Genomic DNA, 19,038 nt, shown 5'->3' with positions numbered 1-19,038 from the left:
TCTCTCTCTCACTCTCTCTCTCTCTCTCTCTCTCTCTCTCACTCTCTCTCTCTCTCTCTCTCTCCTGCCCCTGCTATCACTCTACCTCTCTCACTTTCACACACACACTGACACACACACACTGACACACACACACACATTGTCAAAGACTGACACACACACACACACATACTGACACACACACACATACTGACACACACATGGTGATGCCAGCTGATAGTGAATCATTGGATAATGAAGAGAGGTTTAGACAGTGATCAGCAGATGGCTCCCCAGTGTAATACTAATCAGAGGCTGCAGCATGGAGAAATTAGTCAACCTCTCCTCTCTTCCTCTCTCTCTCCCTCCTCTATCCCGCTATCCTGAGTTGTGACAGCCACTTAGTTTCTCATAACTCATAACAGAATACTGAGGAGAATGTGATGCTAAGGATTAAGTGGAAATGTTCCCCTCACACATTTTCAACAGTGACCTTGTTGACCTTGCGTTTGCTGTATTTTCCGTTCAGGGCTACGTCACATCTACTAGTGTAAATATACACAAAGATCTAAGAACAATTCTGAGATTTGTACTTCGAGATAAGCTGTCTATTACAGCTTCAAATAGTTTAAGGAGAGATGAAAACGTTTTGGGTCGTATATCAAGCGTTCATCTCTTAGGGGTCCTAATGTTGACAGTAGACAGAACAACACCAAGGGCGTCTCTGTATGCGCCTGTCTGAAAGGAATGTTATTTGGGAGAGAGAAGAGATCCATGGCTAGTGGAAGTGGGCCCTGACAGAAGAGGGGAGTAAACATCACAAGAGGCCTACCTCACTCCTCTATCCTCCCCACACCCCACCAGCACCCACCTTCCCCCTTTCTCTGTTTCTCTTGGATCATTTGTCTGAAAATGACAGTTTTAGCCTTTTAGCAAAGACATTAGCAAAGATGTTATGGGGTAAGCACAGAGGCATAGTTAAAAGCAAACCCTTTGGAATCCGAAACCTGAAATTTCAGGACTCTTCCCCCCAAACAACAAAGCATAGAGTTGGCCTCAGCCACTATATCTATGGGGGCGACTTGACAAGGGAGATGGAATCTGCAGATCTACTTATTTTGCTTCTACGTCAGGCTTCGATCCTCACAGTTTTGATGTGTTATCAACATCTATATACTATATTTATATCTGCTGTGTTTGTGTTGTCTACATCCTGTATATCTATCTGCTTTGTTTGTGTTATCTACATCCCATATATCTTTCTGCTGTGTTTGTGTTGTATATATACTGTATATCTATCTGCTGTGTTTGTGTTATCTACATCCTGTATATCTATCTGCTGTGTTTGTGTTGTCTATATACTGTATATCTATCTGCTGTGTTTGTGTTATCTACATCCTGTATATCTATCTGCTTTGTTTGTGTTGTCTATATACTGTATATCTATCTGCTGTGTTTGATACTATGACTATGGAGGACTAAGGAGGACAGGGCTGCTGACCTGTGGTGACCATCTGAACATGGACCTTGGAAAATGAAAATAGTTCATTCTCATCATGCTGTGTTTGAGAGCACCTTCGCACATGTTTCCCATTATAGATGTTTTATAGCACGTGTCAAGTTGTGAACCACCAGAGATGTCAGTACACTTCCAAAATGACATCGGAAAAAGTGACGCAATCCACTTCGATCAATCGATGAAGACCACATTATGACTTCATCCACTAACTGGCCTTCAGTAAGCGACCTCAGCTGGCTATAACAGCCTTACGTCACATGTTATAATAGACCGGCCCAGTTCACAGGCCCCTTCCATACACAGTGATCTCAGCTAGAGAAACCCATGATCTACAAGCCAGCCCTGGCCTGGCTGGGTGCCAGCGTATGGGGCTGCTGGGTGATGAATGTGCAGCGCTCCACCACTTGACATTTCCCATTAAAACCAAGCAGCGCCTGATTTCCATTCCACGTGCACAGGCACAGGCCTCATCACTTTCTGTCCATGCATTATTATTGGCTGGAGCAGAATGGATTGCCTCTGCTCAGCTCAGAATGGATTCACTTCTGCTGTCCGAGTGTTATCATTGGCTACTGGGGGATAGATTGCCTCGTCAGAGAGTATTCAGCGTTGAGAGTTCTGCATCTCGGAGAGAGAGGGAGGGAAGGAGGGGGAGGTAGAGCAAGGGGGAGAGGCAGTGAGAGAGAGAGAGAGAGAGCGTGAAAGAGAGAGAGAGAGGGAGAGAGAGAGAGAGAGAGAGAGAGAGAGAGAGAAAGAAAGAAAGAGAGAAGAGAAAGAGAAGAGAGAGAGAGAGAGAGAAAGGAGAGAGAGAGAGAGAGAGAGAGAGAAGAGAGAGAGAGAGAGAGAAAGAGAGAGAGAGAGAGAGAGAGAGAGGGAGAGAGAGGAGAGAGAGAGAGACAGGGATAGCTGGAGCTGCTTGATAAGGCCCATCTCGGGTCGCCAAGCCACATAATCATACATACCGGAAGCAACAACCTGCATGCTCCGCAGGAGAGGGTGGCGACTTCACTACGGGGAGTGATCGAGAAGGCCTCCGCAATCGTCCCCAACTCAAGAATCGTGGTGTCAACCCTTCTACAGAGGAAGGACTTCCACCCTGCCACAATCCAAAGAGTAAATGCCAGCCTATCCCGGGACTGTGCCCTGCGACCCAATGTACACCTGGCCCACCATCCTACCCTCGATCTGGACTGTCTCTATGACCATGTTCACCTGTACAGGGAGACAGTTCCCATCCTTGCCAAGACTCTCAAGGACGTCTCTTTAAACCACAGACCGCCCTCTCCACCTAGGAACAGCGGAGCAATCTCCACCCCACCAAGATCACCGAGACAACACCCCGGACCAGTACCCTGGAACCCCCAGCCTCGACCACAGCACCACCAACCTCAATGCCCACCACAGCCAGCGCAGCACAGACCACCCCAGCCCAGCTTCAGAGCCACCCAGACGAGGCCTCCCACCCGCCTGCCCCCCACCACAGACCCACACTTGGAGGAGCCACAGCCCAGCAAGCAGAGCTACGCACAGGCTGTGAGAGGAGCAACTGGCCCAGCCCCCACCAACCAAATGAGTGACATTAAACAAATACTGAGTCTACTATGCTCACATGTGATAGGCCAAGGGTCATGGTAAGATGAGCACAAGAACTCCACCATCCTCACACTACACCCACCCAAGTAGCATGACACAAATCATATCTTAAATGATAAACAAATCACATTTGCATAATAAGAGTTTACTTTAATTGAAAAATCCTATTTGAATAGTTCTTGTTGGATTGTGAGTGTTTGTCTCATTTTGAAGGTAAAAAAAGAAAAAAGTTATGAAATCTTTTTACGTTGCATGTTGGAATTTACAAGGATTGAAGTCCTCTGCTTTTGGACTAAAGAGCAGAAACCCAGACTTCCTGAAAGAAATTGATGATGTTGATATTGTAGTACTACAGGAAACATGGTGCAGAGGTGATGTTTCCACTGGCTGTCCACTAGGTTATAGGGAGATAATCATACCATCCACTAAATGAAAAGGAATCAGACAGGGCAGAGACTCAGGGGGAATGCTACTATGGTATACATCTGAACTAATTCATTCAATCGAATTGATCAAAACAGGAGAATTCTTTACATGGTTAAAAATCAACAAGGAGGCTTCTTGACAGATAATAACGGTCTTCCTCTGTGCCACATACATTCCCCCCTCAGTCACCCTACTTCAATGAAGAGAGTTTCTCCATTCTAGAGAGGAAAATTAGTCACTTTCAGGCCGAAGCCAACGTACTGGTCTGTGGAGACCTGACTGCTAGAACAGCAGTAAAATCACAGTGTATCTGAGAAGAGCAGAACCCAACCATGAAGCATCACGGCCCAATCAATTACATGGTACAAAACAGGCCTATAGATGGAGTGCAAACAGTACAGACATCTACCAAAAAGCAATTAGTAGCCAAAAAATACAATCTCTCCTTGACAACTTTTTAGTCTTAACATTCTCCTACAGCAATGAAGGTGTAAATTTGGCTGTTTGGAACATAAACTTTATTTTTGACAAATTAGCCTCCTTGGCTAATCTAAAGAAGCATAAGATCAAACCAGAAATAACAGATAATGAAAAATGGTTTGATAATGATTGCAAAAATCTAAGAAAGTCATTGAGAAATATATCTAATCAAAAACACAGAGAACCAGACAACAAAAATATTTGCCTTCAATATAGGGAAACACTGAAGAAATACAAACACACCCTAAGAACAGAGGAACAGAACATTAGAAATCAGCTGGATGGAATTGAGGAATCCATAGAATCAAACCACTTCTGGGAGAATTGGAATAAATTAAACAAACCTCATCATGAGGAATTGGCTATCCAAAATGGGGATATGTGGAGAAATCACTTTGCAAACCTCTACAGTAATATAACAAAGATCCCAGAACAAAAAGATATACAAGAAAAATGACAAATCCTTGAATCAGCAGTCAAAGACTATCAGAATCCTGTGGATACCCCAATTACAGAAGAAGAATTATTGGAAAAACTATGCACTCTCCAACCCAAAAAGGCCTGTGGTGCTGATGGTATTTGAAATGAAATGATCAAATATACAGACCACAAATTCAAATTGGCTATACTCAAATTCTTCAACATTATCCCCACTGCAGGTATTTCCCCGATATTTGGAACCAGGGATTGATCACACCAATCTATAAAAATGTAGACAAATTTGACCCAAATAATTACAGAGGAATTTTCGTTAACAGCAACTTGGGTAAAGCAGACTACATCATTTCCTTGATGAACACAACGTCCTGAGCAGAAGCCAGATTGGATTTCTAAACAATTATCGTAGAACAGACCACATGTACACCCTCTACACTCTAATTGATAAACAAGTACACCAAAACAAAGGAAAAATCTACTCGTGTTTTGTAGATTTCAAGAAAGCATTTGATTCAATTTGGCACGAAGGACTTTTTTATAAACTAATAGAAAGTGGTATTGGAGGGAAAACATATGATTTTATTAAATCAATGTACACTAAAAACAAATGTGTGGTTAAAATTGGCAACAAGCAAACAGACTTCTTCTCTCAAGGACGGGGAGTGAAACAGGGCTGCCCAATAAGTCCAACACTATTTAACATCTACATTAATGAGTTAACAACAAGCAAACAGACTTCTTCTCTCAAGGACGGGGAGTGAAACAGGGCTGCCCAATAAGTCCAACACTATTTAACATCTACATTAATGAATTGGCAAAAACATTAGAAGAATCGGCAGCACCTGGTATCACCCTACACAACACTGAAATCAAGTGTCTGCTGTATGCAGATGACCTGGTGCTGCTGTCTCCCACTAAAGAGGAGTTACAGCAGCACCTAGATCATCTTCACAGGTTCTGTCAGACCTGGGCTCTGACCGTTAACCTAAAAAAAACCAAATATAATGATATTCCAAAAAAGGTCTGGAAATAAGGATGACAAATATAAATTCTATTTGGACACAGTTCTATTAGAACACACCAAAAACTACACATATCTAGGACTAAATATCAGCAACACAGGTAGCTTTCACATGGCTGTGAATGAGCTGAGAGACAAAGCAAGAAGAGCATTCTATGCCATTAAAAGGAACATCAAAATCGAAATTCCAATTAGAATCTGGCTCAACATTTTTCAATAAGTTATAAGAACCAATTGCTCTATATGGCAGTGAAGTATGGGGTCCAATCTCTAATAATGAATTTACCAAATGGGACAAACATCCAATCGAAATACTGCATGCAGAGTTTTGCAAGACTGTGCAAAAGTGCAAAGAAAAACTCCAGATAACGCATGTAGAGCAGAATTGTGCCAATACCCTAGTTCTTTTGTTATGTCTTTGTTTTAGTATGGTCAGGGTGTGAGTTGAGTGGGTTGTCTATGTTTGTTTTTCTATGAGTAGGTATTTCTGTGTTTGGCCTGGTATGGTTCTCAATCAGAGGCAGCTGTCAATCGTTCTCCCTGATTGAGAACCATACTTAGGCAGCCTGTTTTCACCCTTGAGTTGTGGGTGATTATATTTTCTGTTTAGTGTGGTTTGCACCTGACGGAGCTGTTTCGGTTGTGCTTTTTGTTTCTTTGTTTGATAGTGTTCGGTTTAAATAAATAACATGAACACGTACCACGCTGCGCTTTGGTCCTCACCTTCTTCCACTGACAGCCGTTACAAATACCCCCTCCCTCATTCGAATAAAAAAAAGAGCCATCAAATTTGACAACCATCTAAAAAGAAGTGACCCCAAAACATTCCATCACACAGCTCTACAATGTCAAGAGATGAAACAAAAGAAGAGTCCCCTCAGCCAGCTGGTTCTGAGGCTCAGTTCACCAACCCAACCCAACCCCATAGAGCCTCAGGACAGCACTCAGAAAATCTGGCCCAACCAAATCATCACAAAATAAAAATATATCACCTATTGGAAAAACACCACAAAAAAATCTAAGTAAACTTAAATGCTATTTGGCTCTAAACAGACAGTACATGGTGGCAGACTATCTGACCACTGTGACTGATAGAAAACTGAGGAAAACATTGACTAGGTACAGACTCAGTGAGCACAGTCTGGCTATAGAGACAGGTCGTCACAGACAAACCTGGCTGCCCAGAGAGGACAGGCTGTGCTCACTCTGCTCCAGGGGAGAGGTAGATACAGAGCTGCATTTCCTATTACACTGTGACAAATACTCAGACCTAAGAGAATATTTCTTTCCCAAAATTATAATTCAATACAAAGAATTTGAAACTATAAAAGATGAAGAAAAAATCTAATATTTATTGGGTGAAAAGCCAAAATGTGCAGTTTTGGCAGCCAAATATGTGTCCTCCTGCCACAACCTGAGGGACAGCCAGTGAAAAGTGCAAAGTAATGTCGATAATATTTCCCATCTTGTTTTGTTTTGTCTTTCATAGCACATCATGTGTCTTCTCAGTCATGTTGACACTGGTCTACTACCATTACTTTAATGTATTGTTGTTCTCATTAATATTGTTGTTGTAGTTGTTGTTAATGGTAATCCCATGTCCACTACTACTATTATTACTGCTGTTGGTCCCACCATTTATTTATATATAAATCTATATATATTTTATACATAAATCTATATATATATATATATATATATATATGTATTTTTTGGGGTCGATAGGTATAATTTGACAATGTAAGTAATAATGAACTTGCCATGTCAATTGAATTGGAGAGAGAGAGAGAGAGAGAGAGAGAGCGCGAGAGAGAGATGTGGCCCTTGTGTGGGAGGCTGAGTTTCTATGACGAGAACAAATTAAGCTAGATTTTTACTTAATGGTATTGACCCAGTAGTGTATGTTATATTCTGTGATCAGGCCTAGGCGATGCGGACATAAATCCATAGGATGATAATTCAAGCAATGATCAGGATAATGATAGGCTATGAAAGACTATATGATATGAGGGTTTCTATTGGAAAACTTTGGGTGGCACAGCTGCCATTTAAATAAGACTGCTCCTCTGATACAGGTAAAGTAGCTAGCATTTAGATACAGTACCAGTCAAAAGTTTGGACACACCTACTCATTCAAGGGTTTTTCTTTATTTGTACTATTTTCTACATTGTAGAATAATAGTGCAGACATCAAAACTATGAAATAACACATATGGAATCATGTAGTAACCAAAAAAGTGTTAAATATATTTTAGATTCCTCAAAGTAGCGTTGATGACAGCTTTGCACACTCCTGGCATTCTCTCAATCAGCTTCATGAGGTAGTCACCCGGAATGCTTTTCCAACAGTCTTGAAGGAGTTCCCACATATGCTGAACACTTGTTGGCAGCTTTTCCTTCACTCTGAGGTCCAACTCATCCCAAACCATCTCAATTGGGTTAAAGTCGGGTGATTGTGGAGGCCATGTCATCTGATGCAGCACTCCATCACTGTCCTTCTTGGTCAAATTACACTTACACAGCCTGGAGGTGTGTTTTCGGTCATTGTCCTGTTGAAAAACAAATCATAGTCCCACTAAGCGCAAACCAGATGGGATGGTGTATCGCTGCAGAATGCTGTGTTAGCCATGCTGGTTAAGTTTGCCTTGAATTCTAAATAAATCACTGACAGTGTCACCAGCAAAGCATCCCCACACCAACACACCTCCTCACACCTCCTCCTCCATGCTTCACGGTGGGAACCACACGTGCAAAGATCATCCTTTCACCTACTCTGCGTCTCACAAAGACACGTCGGCTGTAACCAAAAATCTCAAGTTTGGACTCATCAGACCAACGGACAGATTGCCACTGGTCTAATGTCACTGCTCGTGTTTCTTGGTCCAAGCAAGTCTCTTCTTCTAATTGGTCTCCTTTAGTTGTGGTTTCTTTGCAGCAATTCGACCATGAAGGCCTGATTTGCACAGTTTCCTCTGAAAAGTTGATGTTGAGATGTGTCTGTTACTTGAACTCTGTGATGCATTTATTTGGGCTGCAATCTGAAGTGCAGTTAATTGCCGATTTCTGAGGCTGGTACTGTAATTCTAATGAACTTATCCTCTGCAGCAGAGGTAACTCTGGATCTTCCTTTCCTGTGGCGGTCCTCATGAGAGCCAGTTTCATCATAGCGCTTGATGGTTTTTGCAACTGGACTTGAAGAAACTATACTATTTCTTGAAATGTTCTGCATTGACTGACCTTCATGTCTTGAAGTAATGATGGACTGTCATTTCTCTTTGCATATTTGAGCTGTTCTTGCCATAATATGGACTTGGTCTTTTACCAAATAGAGTTATCTTCTGAATACCAACGCTACCTTGTCACACCACAACACAACTGATTGGCTCAAATGCATTAAGAAGGAAAGAAATTCCACAAGTGAACTTTTAACAAGGCACACCTGTTAATTGAAATGCATTCCAGGTGACTACCTCATGAAGCTGGTTGAGAGAATGCCAAGAGTGTGCAAAGCTGTCATCAAGGAAAAGGGTTCAGTTGACATACCACACACAGGAGCTTTTGAAGACTTGTCTCAGTGTGTGTTGGATGACATATCTTAGGAAAGCTAATGGGTGTAAGTACTGGATCTGATAGAGCTTGGCCTGCAAACTCCCCAAACATTATCCCAGGGCTTATGTTCCAGCTAATACAAACAGGGAACATTCAGTAAAGAGGGAACAGACAGGGGGACTTTTTTGAACAAACTGAAGCTTTTCTCCTAAAGAGATGATACCAGAGACTCTGCACGTCATACCACTACATCATCCTAATAGAAGGAACATACAATATGTATCATATAACGTTGGGTACATTATAACATAATTGGGAAAACCCCACGTCTGTTTACAGATTCATCCTATAGTCTTAGTCCTGGTATCAACTGGGATATCAATCCCCAGTATTAGATTACTGTAAACAAACCACACAATGAGAATACTCTGATTGGGCCATCATCTCAGATATCCCCCAGAATCTGTGTTGCTGATCTGATCCAGGACCAACTGATCCTATACCCCTGACACTAACATGGTATAAATATAATTACTATCCATAGAAATATAATTACTAGAATGGGTCACCCACAGTCATTTTAATTCTAAGAAGAGAGTAACCAATAGCAAAACTGACCTTAGATCAGACCTTAGGGCTGAAATTTATCCTGTGGCACCAAAACATGCCTTGTCTTGCCAGACGCCAGACAACAGATTTTCATTTAAAGAGGAATGTTGTGGCATCTACTGTTACATGCAGTGGTGGGATCCAGTACAGATGAAGGACCTTAATTTGATCACCCTGTTGAAGGAGAACTTTCCTGCAATGAAGGACATTAAAAAGGCTTCACTTTTAAACTTTTACCTTACGCAAAATGTATCACCCCCTACAAAAATATCCATTAATTATAATCCACATGATAATTCACATTTCTTGTTGCTGCAGGATTATTTTCCCGCTGACGTAAACTGGCTCAAATTAAGATCCCACATCTGTATGTGATTGGGGGTTCAAATATGACACGACACCAAATGTTTAGTGACCATTGGGAACCTCCAACACCCGGACAGCAGAAGTGCTGAGGCAATCCATGCCTCCAGGGTTATAATGTGACACCGTTTCTGGTTGTAGCATGTTTGTTTGGGTGGATTAGTGTACACTAAGGCCTCACTTTCACACTACGTATTTTACATAGCTCTCCCATAGACAATGCATTGGCAGGCGGCAGAGCCATACAGTACATCATGCAGAAAATGGGAAAATGTCTAACCTGCATGTTGGCACCAAGTGGAATTAGACACAGCTCAAGCTCACACTAATACAACATGTCTCCAAGGTGGATAGGGGAGGGATTTGGGATTGGGTGTGTTTATCTAGGTCTCATCACAAATGGCACCCTATTCCCTTTTATAGTGCACTACTTTTTACCAGGGCCCATTTGGGACAAACCCTATAGAAGTAGGATCTTCATTTGATCACCCTTTTGTTGCTGAGAATTTCCCTGCAAAGCAGGAAATGCAAACGTGTAGTGTATTTGAGTTTTAAAGGGACTTCTAAAGTTTGTAAATTCAGTCTTGCCCTAACGAAAAATGTATCAACTCCATTAATTATAATACACATAATAATTCACATTTCCTGTTGCTGCAGGATTATTTTCCTGCTGTAGCAAACTGGCTCAAATTAAGATCATATATCTGTATAGCTCTGGAGGCAGGTTGTAATGGCTTTCTTCTGTGAACGAAGGATCGGACCAAAGCGCAGCGTGGTTAGAGTTCAACATGTTTAATAAAGACCATAAACGTGAACACTACAAAATACCAAAACAACAAATGTGAAAAACCGAAACAGTCCTATCTGGTGCATAGACACAAAGACAGAAGACAACCACCCACAAAACCCAACACAAAACAGGCTACCTAAATATGGTTCCCAATCAGAGACAATGACTAACACCTGCCTCTGATTGAGAACCATATCAGGCCAAACATAGAAATGGGAAAACTAGACACACAACATGGAATGCCCACTCAGCTCACGTCCTGACCAACACTAAAACAAAGAAAACACAAAAGAACTATGGTCAGAACGTGACAGTACCCCCCCCCAAAGTGCGGACTCCGGCCTCAAAACCTGAACCTATAGGGGAGGGTCTGGGTGGGCATCTGTCCACGGTGGCGGCTCTGGCGCGGGACGCGGACCCCACTCCACCATAGTCTTTGTCCGCTTTAGTCTCCTCCTAGGAACGGCAACCCTCGCCGCTGACCTAGGATTGACAACCCTACTAAAGAGCCCGACTGGACTAAACAAACTCCTCCGGACTGAGGGGCAGCTCCGGACTGAGGGGTAGCTCAGGACTGAGGGGCAGCCCAGGACCGAGGGGTAGCTCAGGACCGAGAGGTAGCTCAGGACCGAGAGGTAGCTCAAGACCGAGAGATAGCTCAGGCTGGTTGACAGCCCTGGCAGCTTCTGGCTGACTGACGGCTCTGGCGGCTTCTGGCGAATCCTGGCTGAATGGCGGCTCTGGCAGATCCTGGCTGAATGGTGGCTCTGGCGGATCCTGGCTGAATGGCGGCTCTGGCGGATCCTGGCTGACTGGCGGCTCTGGAGGATCCTGGCTGACTGGCGGCTCTGGAGGATCCTGGCTGACTGGCGGCTCTGGCGGCTCCTGGCAGACTGGCGGCTCTGGCGGCACCTGGCAGACTGGCGGCTCTGGCAGACCGGCGCCTCCTGGCAGACTGGCGGCTCTGGCGGCTCCTTGCAGACTGGCGGCTCTGGCAGCTCCTTGCAGACTGGCAACTCCTGCAGCTCTGGATAGGCAGGAGACTCGGGCAGCTCTGGACGGCGGGAGACTCTGGCAGCTCTGGACAGGCGGGAGACTCTGGCAGCTCTGGACAGGCGGGAGACTCTGGCAGCTCTGGACAGCTCTGGCAGCTCTGGACAGGCGGGAGACTATGGCAGCTCTGGACAGGCGGGAGACTCTGGCAGCTCTGGACAGGCGGGAGACTCTAGCAGCTCTGGACAGGCGGGAGACTCTAGCAGCTCTGGATAGGCGGGAGACTCTGGCAGCTCTGGACAGATGGGAGACTCTAGCAGCTCTGGACAGATGGGAGACTCTGGCAGCGCTGGAGAGGAGGAAGGCTCTAGCAGCGCTGGACAGGCGGGAGACCCTGTAGGCAGAAGACGGAGAGACAGCCTGGTGCGGGGGGCTGCCACCGGAGGGCTGGTGCCTGGAGGTGGCACTGCATAGACCGGACTCACTGGAGCTCTTGAGCACCGAGCCTGCCCAACCTTACCTGGTTGAATGCTCCCCGTAGCCCGCCCAGTGTGGCAAGGTGGAATAGGCCGCACTGGGCTGTGCTGGCGAACCGGGGACACCATGCGTAAGGCTGGTGCCATGTATGCCAGCCCAAGGAGACGCACTGGAGACCAGATGCGTACAGCCGGCTTCATGGCACCTGGCTCGATGCCCACTCTAGCCCGGCCGATTCGAGGAGCTGGAACGTAGTGCACCGGGCTATGCACCCGCACTGGGGACACCGTGCGCTCCACAGCATAACACGGTGCCTGCCCGGTCTCTCTCGCTCTCCGGTAAGCACAGGAAGTTGGCGCAGGTCTCCTACCTGGCTTCGCCACACTCCCTGTGTGCCCTCCCCCACGACATTTTTTGGGCTGCCTCTCGGGCTTCCTACTGCGCCGCCGTGCTGATTCCATTCGCCGGTATCCCTCCTCAAACTGCTCCAGAGAATCCCAGGCGGGCTCCGGCACTCTCCCTGGGACGACCGCCCACCTGTCTATCTCCTCCCAAGTAGTGACACAGTCCAGATCTTGCTCCCATGTCCAGAAATCCTGACATCGCTGCTGCTGCCCATTACCACACCACTTGGTCCTTTTGTGGTGGGTGGTTCTGTAATGGCTTTCTTCTGTGAACGAAGGATCGGACCAAAGCGCAGCGTGGTTAGAGTTCAACATGTTTAATAAAGACCATAAACGTGAACACTACAAAATACCAAAACAACAAATGTGAAAAACCGAAACAGTCCTATCTGGTGCATAGACACAAAGACAGAAGACAACCACCCACAAAACCCAACACAAAACAGGCTACCTAAATATGGTTCCCAATCAGAGACAATGACTAACACCTGCCTCTGATTGAGAACCATATCAGGCCAAACATAGAAATGGGAAAACTAGACACACAGCATAGAATGCCCACTCAGCTCACATCCTGACCAACACTAAAACAAAGAAAACACAAAAGAACTATGGTCAGAACGTGACACAGGTCCCCTCAGCCATCTCTGAATGGACGTAGTCACCGTGTCTGTTCCACCAATCCCAGTCCCTGCCACTGACACATGACATTCCATTCAGAGCACCTAGGCAACAGCATGCCCAGGGGAAAAATATGAAACCTTTCTTTAGCTAAAAAACAAAACAACAGAAGATCTAGAATTAGCACAGACTCCAGTCATTTGTCCTCGCCAGTTAGGAGGAAAATAACAAAATGGAAGTGTTTCTCTGTGTTTATTCAAGGTAAATGGGGCATGTAAAAGAGGGATTTAACAACCTTATTGAGTGAACACTTCCACTCCCAGTTCAGTCATGAAAGCATGATTACAGGACAAATAACCCCAGAGGCCTGCTAGCACTCTAATCTTCGAAAAGAACCAGAAAAGGACGTGGGGAAAGAGCCCACAGACAACAATGACATGTTATGTAATAATCAGACTGAGATAGCCTGAAGACAAATGTCCATTTATGACAAAGATAATTAATACATTATTATATTCTAGCTTGTTACTAAATAAAGGAGGTGCCATTGAAATAGGGGTGTAATTACAATATACTTTCCGTTTCTTTACCTACATCATGTAATTACCCACTTATCCCGAGCGGTAAAGTGCCCTGTGACTGAATCCAACCTCTGAACGTTGACTTTGATGTGATGGGGATTATGGAATGAAATGGGCAGGAGCAATGGGAATTCCATGTGGAAGATGATCCCTCAAATCTGCTGTATTCACACAACCCTCCTTAAGATGAGGGGGTGGAAACCTACGCTATTGTACTAGCTTTTTCCGTCCGTCTCAATGAGAGGTTTAAAGCATTCTCTCTGACCCACTGACAGATAGGCCTGCTGGACGTAACTACAGTAGAACGCTCTTCAGAATACGTATCATGTATCTGCCACTGTTTCATCTAGAGACCTGTGTGAAACCAGTGAAACAACGGGACACCAGCCCAGGCACAAACAACACACACACACACACACATTAGTGTGAGTGTGATTGGTGTGCTCACATTGTGTGTGTATGTGTGTGGTCGGGGGTGTGTCAGGTAAGAGTGAGGCAGGGATTGCCGTGGTAACGCAGCACAGAGGACACTGTGTTTCCCTGTAGAGCTAGTGAGCGAGAGGAATGTGGCACGGCATTGTGGGAAAACGGGAGAGCAACACTCGTACACGTACCTTATCAGATAATTACACAACTGCTGTGTGTGTGTGTGTGTGTGTGTGTGTGTGTGTGTGTGTGTGTGTGTGTGTGTGTGTGTGTGTGTGTGTGTGTGTGTGTGTGTGTGTGTGTGTGTGTGTAAGTGTGTGGGGGTGGGGGGTTGCTTGTGTGACCCTCTCAGGGAGGAGCTGTAAGTTTGTATGATAATGTTAAAAAAGAGAGTCAGAGAGATAAAGTCAGTGAAAATGTGTGTATACGTGGTACAATCAATCTTATACATAAACATTACTCTGGATGTCTACAGTGTCCAGCTTGGCTTGTCAGCCTTCTCTTTCTCCTGTGTTGATATGACCCTTTCTCCTGTATTGATATGACTCTTTCTTCTGTATTGATATGACTCTTTCTCCTGTATTGATATGACTCTTTCTTCTGTTTTGGTATGACTCTTTCTCTTGTATTGATATGACTCTTTCTCCTGTATTGATATGACTCTTTCTTCTGTATTGGTATGACTCTTTCTCTTGTATTGATATGACTCTTCTCCTGTATTGATATGACTCCTTCTCCTCTATTGATATGACTCCTCCTCCCCTATTGATATGACTCCTTCTCCTCTATTGATATGACTCTTTCTCCTGTATTGATATGACTCTTTCTTCTGTATTGGTATGACTCTTTCTCTTGTATTGATATGACTCTTTCTCCTGTATTGATATGACTCTTTCTCCTGTATTGATATGACTCTTTCTCCTGTATTGATATGACTCTTTCTCTTGTATTGATATGACTCTTTCTCCTGTATTGATATGACTCTTTCTCCTGTATTGATATGACTCTTTCTCCTGTATTGATATGACTCTTTCTCTTGTATTGATATGACTCTTCTCCTCTATTGATATGACTCTTTCTCCTGTATTGATATGACTCTTTCTCTTGTATTGATATGACTCCTCATCCTGTATTGATATGACTCTTTCTCCTGTATTGATATGACTCTTTCTCCTGTATTGATATGACTCTTTCTCCTGTATTGATATGACTCTTTCTCCTGTATTGATATGACTCCTTCTCTTGTATTGATATGACTCCTCATCCTGTATTGATATGACTCTTTCTCTTGTATTGATATGACTCCTCATCCTGTATTGATATGACTCCTCATCCTGTATTGATATGACTCCTTCTCTTGTATTGATATGACTCCTCATCCTGTATTGATATGACTCCTTCTCTTGTATTGATATGACTCCTCATCCTGTATTGATATGACTCCTCATCCTGTATTGATATGACTCCTCATCCTGTATTGATATGACTCCTCATCCTGTATTGATATGACTCCTTCTCTTGTATTGATATGACTCTTTCTCCTGTATTGATATGACTCCTCATCCTGTATTGATATGACTCTTTCTCCTGTATTGATATGAATCTTTCTCAGTGTGAGGAGCTCTGGTCATAAGCTACTGTTCGTCTCCAGCCAAACATGGACCGACACCCTGTATCTAACAATGGCCTGTGGTCTGCCACTGAGCTGACAGACGGAGAGAAAGAGAGAGCAGCCTGTACACAGCCAGATCGCCTCCTGCATCCCAAATTACACCCTATTCCCTGGGTAGTGCACTACTTTTTACCCACAATGCTCTGGTCAAAGGTAGTGCACTACCTTTCTCACTCAATCTCTTTAAGAGATAAAGTAGGAGGGTTCCTGTAGGAGACACAATAGCGTAGACATGTAATAAACTTTGTGTGTGTGCATTTTATAAAAAGAGTAGGTAACCTAGGGGTTAAGAGTGTTGGGCCTGTATTTTTTATTTAACCTTTATTTAACTAGGCAAGTCAGTTAAGAACAAATTCTTATTTACAATGACGGCCTACCCCGGCCAAGCCTTAACCCGGACGACTCTGGGCCAATTGTACGCCGCCCTATGGGACTCCCAATCACGGCCGGTTGTGATACAGCTTTGAATTGAACCAGGTCTGTAGTAACGCCTCTAGCACTGAGATGCAGTACCTTAGACCGCTGCGCCACTTGGGAGCCCAAGTGGAACGAAAGTTCGCTGGTTCAAATCCCCGAGCCAACTTGGTTAAAAAGTTGTTGATGTGCCCTTGAGCAAGGTACTGAACCCTAATTGGTCCTGTAAGTAGCTCTGGATAAGAGTGTCTGATAAATGTATATGATGATGTGTTTATGTTTTTATCCTCACAACATTCCATTGGGCAAAAACTGGTTGAATCAAGGTTCTTTCCACATCATTTCAACAACAAAAATGTCATTTGAAAACATTGACTCAACATGGAAAACTGATTGGATTTGAAAAAAGTCATCAACTTCAGGGAATTTTGTCTTTTTTTCACCCAACGTTTTACCTAAATCCAATAACATGATGACATGTTTAGATGATTTCACGTTGAATTCACGTTAGTTGACAACTCAACCAAATGTAAATCAAAACCAGACGTTGAACTGATGACTGTGGCCAGTGGCATGTGAAGGGATGAAACTCAGTGTTTTAAGGCCCAGTCCACTTCTGCCATGTCATGACATACCTGGACCACCTATTGAGATGTGCCTTTTGTTTAGTAAATCAGTTGACAAAAGGAGACTGGATGAGGACTTTAAATCAATTAATTAATTGATGTAAATTAAATGAGCACTTGACTTGACTGATGTGAAGGGTGTGCTGTTAGCCTTGAGTCCATCTGTCAACCCTACTATTACACAGTACCTTGGCCAGCTCTCCCCAACCCACTCTACACACACACACACACACACACACACACACACACACACAAACACAGGTAAACACCTGAAGCCCAGGTGCGAAGGAGTTTTGTATGAAGACCAAAGAGGTCTCCCTCTCTCTCTCACACACACCTCATAAACCCCAGTTGGGAGGTGGAGAGTGGTTGAAAGGTAGCTTTTGATCTGACAGGCCAGGGTGTAAGGTGGAGGGGAGGAAGAGGTGGGGAGGAGGAGGGGGAGAGGAGGAGAAGAGGAGGAGCCACTGTCCAGGAATGACATCTAAAAATGGCACTAACTCACAACATGAACCTCATGAGTAAGGACCTGTGTCACAATTAAGTCACTTCCTTTACATATCTCCTTTCCTTGTCTCCTTTCCTTGTCTACTCTCCTTCCCATAGAGACTTTGACGATTATAACACTGTCCATTCCACCAAAACAAAGCAGCATATTGTTACCCCAGCCATACCTCCCTTTATCCTCTTCAAGTTATCAAGCCAAAGACCAGACACCCAAAACCAGACCACCCTAGTCCAGCACAGCCAGCAACCGCCACACCGCTAGTGGAGTTGTTCTGCCAACTTGGATGTCTGCCGAGTTCTACACATAGGTTTTGAAAACAGCTTGACTGTTTGGGGTTTGAACTGCTTTTACAAAAATATGCAGGTAAGTGGCATAGACTATTTATAGTCGCCATATGCCAACCTGAAAATGCGTCATATTGCCTGATTTGCCTCTCGTCTCAGCGCATGACAGAAATTATACAGAGCACAGTAGCCTACCAGTGTAAACAAGGAGAGGTGGATTTTATCTTGAGATTCAAGCTAAGGTAAACCTTTCTAAACAAATGGAGGCTAACAATGAAAGTTGCGTGGGTGATAGGAAGACTGCGTGACAGTGACGTCGGCGGTGTTATTAGAAACGATGCGTGACAGGTAAACAAACAGACGTCAACGCAAATGTGCCCTGAAGCCAAACAAACAGACCTCCCTTTAATCCATTGTCAAGTTCTGATCGTGTACTCGAACTACCTATTTTTACTTAAACGACTCAAGAATATCATCCAAATTCAGGCCAAATTAGTTATTTTTCTTACCTTTGATAATATTGTGGATTCTTCTTTCTCTTTCTCCTCATAGCGACCGAGGGGCACCAACAACTCGTCCTCACAACAGATGAAACTCACAGTACATCCCATATAGACGAATTCAGCGTACAATGATCCATTCAATTCAAATCAATGTTCCGATATATCGTGTTGCGGCTCTGCTCTATTTTTTTTTCAAATCAAAGCTTACGGTCGCAGTTTCCAAAAGACACACTGAAACTCACGCAGGTGAGACAGGCGCGAGTAGTCTACAACTCGTCTCCTCAATAAATCTCGCATTGAGAAATGACTCAGTATTCCCGCTGAGATTTGGTGGATAAAATCCGTCGCCTATCTTTACCTACCCCACGCTGGTATGGAGTGGAGCAAAGACACACGAAAACGTGTTTGTAATTCAACTCTGCTCATTCCTCCCACCCTCAGCCTCTCATAACCTGCCCAGTACGACAACTTCCAAAGACTGGTCCCCGTGTGGAACATAAGCATGCTTTCTTCAAAGGGATGGGTGTTAAAATATGTTTAGCCTTGAAACGTGTGTGTTTATTAATGATGATGAATATTATTATTGACCTAATATTTAACTATCGATGAACTACAGTACTTCATCCCCATACTGTTATTTATGTTATTAATGTTGCTCATTTGCACCCCAGTATCTCTGCACATCTATCACTCCAGTGTTTAATTGCTAAATTGTAATTATTTCGCCACTATGGCCTATTAATTGCCTTACCTCCCTTTTCC

The 19,038-nt window shown here is 44.0% G+C and overlaps 1 protein-coding gene across 13 annotated transcripts in view; it reads right to left on the bottom strand.

Annotated features, from left to right (window-relative positions):
- Positions 1-18,703, bottom strand: part of LOC112235584 (tensin) — a 249,505-nt gene extending 230,802 nt beyond the window's left edge. For 5 of the 13 annotated variants that reach the window (XM_042323801.1, XM_042323802.1, XM_042323807.1 and 2 more), the window contains exon 1: positions 18,283-18,700. In XM_042323801.1, coding sequence (XP_042179735.1) covers positions 18,283-18,384 — 102 coding nt within the window. In that variant the 5' untranslated portion in view covers positions 18,385-18,700. Of the gene's footprint in view, positions 1-18,282 lie in introns of all 13 variants that reach the window. The other 8 variants (XM_042323789.1, XM_042323797.1, XM_042323791.1 and 5 more) reach the window with 4 other exon arrangements.
- Positions 18,704-19,038: the final 335 nt, after the last annotated feature.

This window comes from Oncorhynchus tshawytscha, linkage group LG07 (assembly GCF_018296145.1).
Source record: "Oncorhynchus tshawytscha isolate Ot180627B linkage group LG07, Otsh_v2.0, whole genome shotgun sequence".
Lineage (NCBI taxonomy): Eukaryota > Metazoa > Chordata > Actinopteri > Salmoniformes > Salmonidae > Oncorhynchus > Oncorhynchus tshawytscha.
The sequence above is the reverse complement of the archived record's forward strand: the minus strand, read 5'-3'. Positions and strand labels throughout refer to the sequence as shown.